General features: G+C 40.0%; 1 protein-coding gene across 1 annotated transcript in view; it reads left to right on the top strand.

Annotated features, from left to right (window-relative positions):
• Window positions 1-4,990: 4,990 nt before the first annotated feature.
• The window catches only part of LOC115904543 (cytosolic phospholipase A2 epsilon-like), a 32,466-nt gene continuing 28,330 nt past the window's right edge, over window positions 4,991-9,126 (top strand). The window contains exons 1-2 of the mRNA XM_030950033.1: window positions 4,991-5,017; window positions 5,453-5,488. Coding sequence (XP_030805893.1) covers window positions 4,991-5,017; window positions 5,453-5,488 — 63 coding nt within the window. The remainder of the gene's footprint in view (window positions 5,018-5,452; window positions 5,489-9,126) is intronic.

Below are 9,126 nucleotides of genomic sequence, written 5' to 3'. Positions count from 1 at the left end.
AATGGGCTAGCTTAGCAGCTCAGTATTTTGACTTAAGTCAGACAGATGCTGGTGCTTGTGTTGGGATCTGGCTCCAGGCATCTAACACTGCATGAGATGAATGTTTTAGCTGGGAGAGCCAAGCTTAATGGTCTTGCCTTGGTGGCTTGTGGGTTTTCTCCAGAATGGACTGATTTTGTTTCTTGTTTGGGGAAGGAAAGGTTGCTTCTGTTAAAGACCATTGATGACGTTCACATCACAGAGATACTTCAGAATCTTGCCTGTGATGTAACGGTGAAAGGCAGCATGAAAGGACAGGAGAAGAGATATTTATTTGAGTGGCTTTTAATCAAAAAATAACAAAGGAGACACATTAATTATTACTTGTGGTATTTTTTAAGGATGGATCTGAGACTTAGGCTCAGTGACATATCAGCTAGATTTTTCAAAATGATTTAGCATTGATGCAATTGTTATATTTACAACCCAGGTAGGTCAGCAGCAATTTTTTTCTTTTGGTAAACACCTGTTTGTGACCTGTCACACAAGCGCTGCTGAATGTAATGTCATGATCCTGGAAACAATTAGCTGTGAATCTTTGCAGTCTCTATTAGGGCTCAAACATCTCTTAGGCTGACTGTAGATGAAGTTACCCCCTTAATTAGCTGGTAATATGAGGTGGCTTCTTGATATTCTGAGAATTGGTTCATATGGAAATTGGCTCTAGATTTCCCTGTAAAGGTCCTGGGCTATGTGTCTTGCCTAGTTATTGGGTAATTAGCTGACACAGGCTGGTGTTGGTATTCCTCACACCTGTGGTCTGTTGGGGTTAGGGCAGTGAAATAGCTGCTTGAAGAGTGCCTGAAGTGTTGAATGAACCTGGAAAGGTCAGGCAACCTCTGAGTGCTCCTACAAAGGTAAAGAGAGGTGCTGTTGGATGCTCAGATCTACAGAGCACAGGGAGGGGCAGAGATAAAGGTTTTGAGCTACTGGTTTTTGAGATGAGGATTGCATTTGAAATTCTGTTGCAACAAATCTGAAGGCAGGGTTGCATATATTAACAGATGGGCGAACACTTTAGTGATGATTTTTGAATGGAAAAGCAGCCCAATTTCTTCATGTGAGTGAGTAGGAGGAGTGAGATTTTATCTCACCAAAACATATCAAGGGCATGTGGAGTTGTTTTAATGCAGTTTCTCAATAGTCTTTTGAAAGCACAAGCCCTCCTTCATATATGTCATAATCAGAATAGTGTCTCAAGCAAAAATATAATCCTCCACCTAGCATGATCTCTCTCTCCAATGACTAAAAGGATATTGTAGCGTTTTTAAGAACAGGTGTTTTGAAGGTGTGGTACATGGAAACATGAAAATAAAATGCCAACATAATAATCATATTAATGTTATATACATATGTATATAGGGGGGAATATTTTGTTGGGTTTTTTTATACCAAAGAGTTCCTTAAAATTAACCTCAGGCCAAAAAGTACGAAGTCAAAGTCAAGTTTTTCAGAGTCTAAAATCCAACACCTTGGGATAGGAAAGTGATGCTTGTCATCCATGGTACACCTTGTCTTTGGAGATTATTGAATTCAAGTCCTTTGTGTAACTAGAGTTGGACTTGAGCTGCTTGCTCTTCTTTGACTGGCAGGATGAGGTCTTAGTAGATTTTATAGCTTGTGGAAGCATTATACAAAAAGAAGGAAAACAAAGTGAAAGCCCAGGGAAAATGCCAAGCTACAAATCTGACACTACATTTGTTAAATTGCTTAATTTGTTAATATTGAGTAATTATTTTCTAATGTGACATCTGGCTATCATTTTTTAATACCTCTAGCATGTGCTTTTAATGTTTACCCTTCTTGTTATGTTCAGGGTGTGTAAATGATGACCGCTCCCATTGTCATCCCAAGGATGGTACAAGGATACTCTTCTCTTGCAGCAAGATGAAGTCCACCATTAGTCATACATTTCTGTAGTTCTGGATTATCAGAAGGTGACAAAGTGGTACATAAGGCAATTGTGGAGTATTGAAAGCAGCTGTTATTCCTCCCTGTGACCTATTGCAGTCAGACATACAATTATCAATTATATAATTAAGGGGAAACTAGCATTTGCAGCTGGCCAGTTTAGATCAGAATGATATATTTTCTCCACCTTGCCTTAATTAATACATAGATATAAAATCATGTGCATGTAAATGTTCACTTGAAAGTGCATGATAGCAGAGGAAAATGACATCTTCCTTTTTATTCTCCTTGTTACTGTTCAGAGCTTTAAAGAGACTGTTGAGTGTTCCGTCATCAGTTACACAGTCTCTCTAATCTTCAAAAATCCAAGTAAGAGTGTAAGTAGTATGTATGTATATGATGTTCTCTGGCAATTTAAAATTATTAAGGTGGAAATGTGATTGCTAAAAAGAGGAAATATATGGCTCTTTAGACTTTGGGTAAATTCAGATATGAATTTGCTTAATGCATGCTTAATGATTGTCTTTGAAATTGTCCTTGAATTGTGGAAGATCTAATGAAAAATGCAAAAAACCCAACATAATACATGACCTTGGAGGTTGTAATATTTTTGAAATTATGATCCTAGGGACATTTCTATTTCTAAAAGTCCAGTGGGACAAACTGCAAATTCATGATTTTTTATTTTAAGCAGGTGGTGTAGTAGACATCAGTGAATAAGTCATCAAGTTTTCTCAGCGCTGACAAGGACTTAGTGTCAGAGGTGTTGTGAACATTCAGTGCTTAGTTCTATCAGGTATTCACTGCATCAATGAGAATCTGTTGAGATTGTTATTCTTGCCTGCCATAAATTTGCCAGGTCTTTAAAACATAGTGTATTCCAAAACCTTCTTGTGTGATGTGGACAGGTAGGGATTAAGGGAGAAAATGCCAGCCAAAATCCTGATGGTTGTCATGAGCAGGAGAGGGAGAAATATTTAGGAACATATTTTGGGAATGGCAACGGTGACATTGTTTTGAGATGAGGAAAACATTCTGAACATCAGGAAACCATTTAGTGGGTAAGATGCACTGACTCTGGAATAATTTTATAAATTGTGAAGTGCTGTCTCATGTATGGATCTTAAAAACAGTGTGGGTAAGAGAATGTAGTGTCAGGGAGTCTTGTTTGGCTGTGAAACAGCTGGGATGATATAAATGTGTACAGGTATATATCTGCTGGGACAACTTGGGCAAGGTGAGCTGGATATCCTACCCTTTTTCCTTTGATAGAAGAAGTTTTGCAGATGTTTTTTAATGAAAATTAATTCCTACTTTAAATTTTAATACTGTAATATTTCCAGGGAACATTCTTTCAGAAGCTGGAAAGAACTAGTTGGTGAGAGGACAAGCAAGTGATTCTCAGCTGTGACTGCTCCACCTGAGTTTGTTCCTAAGGATTTAACACAGATATAAAGAGAGAAGTTACAGGAGGTATTTTGTCTTTGGGGTAGAGATGCACATGTTCATTGGAATATCTTTTGGTTTAAGGAGCATTTCAGAAGCTGTAGATTCACGTTTATAAGCCTTTGATTCTGAGAAGACAATGTAAAGTGTGCCTATGAAGCAAGTAGCTAGCCATTAAATACTTCAGATGGAAACCACCAGAGAGTACCACTGCATATTTTGAATAAGATCTTCTGAAGAGGCATCACATGTGTTTATCACACAGACATCAACATAGAAGGAAGCCACTTGTATCTGAAAAGAGGATTTTACTCCAGGGACGTTCCTTGGACACCTTGTCTCTTCCTCTGTGCAGAATTATTTTGATACCAGCCTCCATAAAACAGGGGAGTGCACTAAGGTGGCATCCACTGCAGTTTACAAAGTTGCTTTCTTTGCCTGCATCAAGTGAATTTGTATTGAACACCAATACAAGTAAGATTGGTTTAAAATAATCATTTCAGTTTCACGATGCAAGACTGAGTACCTGCTGCCTCCTATCATCAGTCAGAGAGGGCAGAAAGAGTCTGGCAGAGCCAGAGTCTGCTCTTGCATGCTCCAAAATCTACCAGCCTGCACATGCATGCTAGTTTAGGGCTACCCTGATACACTTTACAAGGCAGTGAGTCACGGTACGCCGGGGTGTAGAGCAGTCAGGGCGGGTTTTGTGCCCTGGAATTTCTCACAGTGTGTCTGCTGGGCTTGCTGTGAGAGCCAGAACACACAGATCTCTTTGAAGTAAGCTCTGAGGGTGGGTGAACTGCTGTGCTCCCCAGGGCCATGCAGGAGAGCACAACTCTCTCTCCTGCCTCACCCTTCCACTCCCAAGTTTCACCTGCTGCTAATATCTCCTCCCTTCCCTCTTGTTTGATTTAATATCAAACTGCAAGATTTCTGAATATGGATTAACATTTTTTTCTGTATATACAATAAATATCCAGGCAAAGAACATTCAGCATGTGTTGAGGTTGCTAAATGTAGAACAGAGATGCTCAAAGTAGCTTTGGGGATGCTGCAGTCACACATCACAATTGAGTCACCTTGCTGAACTGCAGGACTTACCTGTCTGAACTGTGCTGCTATGGGAATACTGCTACAGGTATTTGAATTTATCGTTTGGAAAGAAGCTGCTGACATCTCTGCTACCTTACAGCATGGTGGTGGCACTGTAGAGATACTCAGAGAACTGTGATTTAATTAGTCAGGAGCACTTTGCTTGGGGGTTAGAGCTGTTGCATAAATGCAAAAGTTTTCATTACCAGTAGTATTTCAAGAGAGCAATACCTGGGCAGAAAGGCACTTCAACACCCTCCCTGAACATCACAGTGGGTAGAAAAGGAATTGCTCTTCATTCTGCTGACTCAGTTGAGGTGCTCTAATAGGCTGCAGGAAGCAGGGAGGTGACTGCCTAATGACTGGAAATAATCAGGGGGTGGGGCAGGAGAGCCTTGTCATAAAATCCCTATTCCTCCACCCCTAACCTGCATGAGGAGTTCCTGCCAGCCGTACGACTCAGTAACCTTTAACACTGGACTTACATGCAACTGGGTCTGCAATGGGATCAAATTTAAGTACAAGTGAGGTAAGCAAAACAAGGTGATAGCAGGTGTAAAGTGGGTAAAATTGTCTGGTGTTCCAGTGAAGTTGATCACTGAGGAGAACAAGTGGTTGGTGTTGTATGGGCATTCAAGGGAAATCGAGTTTGCTGTTCCTCAGATCTTGTTGCAAGGATGGCTTTCCTAGTCTAGGCTTTTGCAGAACCTCATGGCACAATTGTCTTTTCGAGCCACATTTTAGGGCTAGAAACACTGCTTATTGTGCTTCTGCTTCCCTGTAAATAAAAGGAAATAAGCTGGAAGAGAGCTGTGATGGTAGTCAGTAAAGCACTTAATGATGCAGCTAAAACCATAGCTCTAAATGTATCCTTGAATATGAGATGTTTTGACATGTCAGCCTAAAGTAGGCATTTAACATGTAGTTTAGTTTTCTTAACTTTGCCTTGTGTTGTTTTTCCTAGACTTTTACGAGCACCTCAGCACCAGCGGTGAGAACGGTAGGTAGCAATTAGCTGGCCCTTAATTAAATGCTGTCCAGTGCTGAATGTAGATCACCAGAAAATATTTTAGGAATTCAATGGCTCGGGGGAAAACTGTGTTGAAAAGCTGAGCTGCGACTTTAGCTCTGTAGATGGGGTATTGCCATGGCTTTCCATAAGCTTTAAGTAGTCTGGCTGCTGTTGGTGTCTGATGCTTGTGGTGCACTTTATCTGGGCTGGTTTGTACTTCAACTATATCAAATTTTTAATTACTCCCTTCTTGTGTGTTTTGATTTCTCTGGATGAAATATTCCCATTTTCTTATAGTTTATTCCATTATAAGAAGAGCTTTTATGTGGGTCTTCTTAGTGTTCTGGTATTCCTCGTAGCCTTTCTTTGCAGTGTAATGGTCTGTCCTAGAGCTTGCAATTCTCTGTGCAGCACAGCATTCACAGGTAAAACGGTGGAATAAATGTGGTGAGTTCAGTCTCCTGACAAGCTTGATCTTATCAACCTAGTAGGAGTGGGAGTAGTGCCCAAACTTCTCTGAAGGCTAAAAAAGATCAAAAGGTGTTTTGTAAAGGCTGAATTGAGGATGAATTCTTTGCACAGGCAAATTAAAAATGGCTGGGCAATTAGCAGACATTTATGTTAAGAGGTATTAGCATAAAGGAAAATGTATCAGATAAGCTCCTATGAGCCAGTGAATGGGAGCAAAGGCATTGGCAGCAGGATGAGGCTGTCCTCTGGCATTTGCAGTGGGTTTGGGGCTGCCAGAATCAGTTGAAACTCTTTGGAGATCTGTCTGCAAGATGGGCTCTTGCCCCTCCTTCAGTGATGTGGGCACTTCCCAGCTTTGCATCTACATGGGGAAACTAGAGTGATGCAGAGAGTCTTTTAAATGGTGGTAAATTCTGTTTGCCTTGTGGAAGTTTGCTGTTATTGATAGTACCTGATGCCTGGTTGTGCCTGGGAGTCACATATTTTCTCTGTTCTAAGTGAAATGCTGTGGTAAACACTTCGCAGAATTTCTTCAAAACTGGCTTCTAAAATGATGTAGGTCTCTGTATATAGTCTTGCAGCCCTAAGAGGTGTGCTAGAATCATAAAAATTCTTATTTTGAGTTCTAGCCTGTGTTTCAAAGACCAATCTGATTTTTTTTTATCTGTAGTGCTTTTTACATTGTTAGTAGGTCCCTAGGTGCAAGACCTGTACAATTGCATGGCTTTAGATTGTTACTTTTATCTTCAAAGTATTTAGGGTGACATGACATGAATACAGTACCTATAATTTAGAGCAGGACCCAGAGCTCCTTCTTTCTGCCCTGAATCTCCAAGGTTCACAGAGGTAAAACTCAGGAAGGACTTGAACTTTATTCCTTTTCTTTCCCATGAAAGTTGGTATTTATGGTAAGTACATAAGCCTAGTATACCTGAGTTACTTTTTGTTACTCAGTGGCTCAGTCAAGGAAATGAGTTTTCGTTGTCAGAGTGAGTTTCAGGGCAACTAGTAGGATGTGTGGGTTTTCAATTTGAGCAGCTATATACATTAGAAAGAATATGTAAAATAGCTGGTGAGAAAAATTTGTTAGTGCCCTCATGCTGACAGTCAAAAGAGTAATACTTTTTAGATCACATAAATTACTGATAAAGACCGGTGTGGTCTTGAGGAAACCAAACACGTTGAACTATGGGAATCCTGGTTTCTCAGATTTGGATCCATTCCAACACATGTTCAGCTGTGGAGCTGCAAACAGGAAGGAAAAAAAACAAACACATGAAAATTGCAGTCTGAAGCTGCAGAAGTTTTGCATAGCTCTTGGAAAGAAGCAGCCATTGACTCAGTGCTGCTCCATTTGTTTTTGTCCTGAAACAAACGTGGGGACTTCTACTGACTTGGTAAGACTCAGCTACAGGGCATTTTAAAACGGATGAAATAGATACAAAATAGCAGTACAAGGAAAAGTGTTTCTTATGCATTTGACTTGGCCTGAGGTGAAATCCTGCCCGCCTTTGAGGCTCCAAAATTCTTTGAAGTTAAAAGGTGCCACATACCTGACCCAGGTCAGAAGCAAGGCAGTGATCTATGTTTTAAAGCCCTGCTACTCTTTCTGACAGGGTGAGTGATTTCTTTGTTGCTTTTCATAGCTTTTTAATTAGTGATAAGATTTCTATTCCTCTTTGATGAGAAAGTTAAGGGAATAGTGCTTTCCCCCAAATACACACGCACTTTGATAACTGCCTTATCTCTTAATGTGACTTGGGAATATTGTATGAGTTTCACTCTTTTCTCCTTAAGAAAAAAATTCTGTGAAAGATTTTCAAGCTTGGAACTTTACTAAAATAGAGCAATTTTAGAGACCAGTTATATAATCCATTCATATGGATGAGCACTCATTTATGTGAACACTCCTATTGCCCTCCCTCAGACTAGATATGTGAGGATTGCACAAGTGTGCCACAGGACTTAATTGAATTTTTATCTGACGTAGGACAGTGTGACCAAGTCTTGCATTTGCAACCTCATATATTTAAGTCATTTCAAAAGTGATCATTAAAATGCCTGGCTTGTGTTTCCGGTTTATGAGGTAAGATTCATGTCTCAGATGAAATAAATATAGAAGCTGAAAGTTGGAGTGTGTAATGGCTGACTGTAATAATTGGCCTCAGAATTTACCCAGTCTGTGATATGGTCATCATAGCATAAAAGGCAAGGATGTGGAAGTCCTTGCCAATTGCTAGGAGATTATCCAGTTTAGGACAAGTTTTTCTGTGTGACTTTGAGTAAGTGGCTGACAGCTAGACTTAACGCATTCAGGCACCAAAAAGTTAGGAGTTGTAAGGTTGGACTTCCAGGACTTTAGTGTGGGAAGGCACTCCACAACCCAAAGTTGAGCACTGAGGATCGTTTCCATAAGTTTGGAGAATAAGATACATCAGAATGGAATTGTAATAGCTGTGCAGAAAATTGAATAAACAGCCAGGTAACATGGACAGCTGGGAGCAACTTTCACAGTTCCTACCCCACATGGCATTTGGCTGCAGGGAGATATCACTATTCATTTGGGATTTGCAAAGTAAAGGTCTTGGTGCTTTTTTTCCAATAACAGAGCCAAGGTTATTCTTTTAAAATGGTGTTAAGCCCAGTAATTGATAGAATTTCCACGGAATGGGGAACTTCTGCCCAAGTCAATTTTTCTGTAATCAAGGAAGGCAAGTATCCTCCTTTTTGGATAAGACAGATGTTCCACATCTTCTGAAATAACATTTCTGAGGTCATAAACACTTACAATTTATTGGATGGGGAAAGCAGGGACAAAACATAAATGTAAAAATCATGTCAGTAGATGTCAGGGATAGACAACCCTTGGCTGCTGGTCCCTGTGTCTAGGAGGGCTTCTCACTTTTACCCACTACTACTTTATTCATATAGAAAATTAGTTGTGGCACTTCAGCTGTATAGACTGGGCCTGATATCTTTTGGTTGCTTGGGATTGGAGACTGGAATCCTTTTTTGTTTGTTTGTTTGTTTGTTTGTTTTTTCCCCCAAATAACTTTTTTCCTTTCGAGTCTATCCAAGTTATCCTTTGTGGACATATTTGCGACAATGGAGCAGATAGAGGTGTGACATAGTCTTTGTGACAACTGAAATGTCTC

Source organism: Camarhynchus parvulus, chromosome 5 (assembly GCF_901933205.1).
Source record: "Camarhynchus parvulus chromosome 5, STF_HiC, whole genome shotgun sequence".
NCBI lineage: Eukaryota > Metazoa > Chordata > Aves > Passeriformes > Thraupidae > Camarhynchus > Camarhynchus parvulus.
The sequence above is the reverse complement of the archived record's forward strand: the minus strand, read 5'-3'. Positions and strand labels throughout refer to the sequence as shown.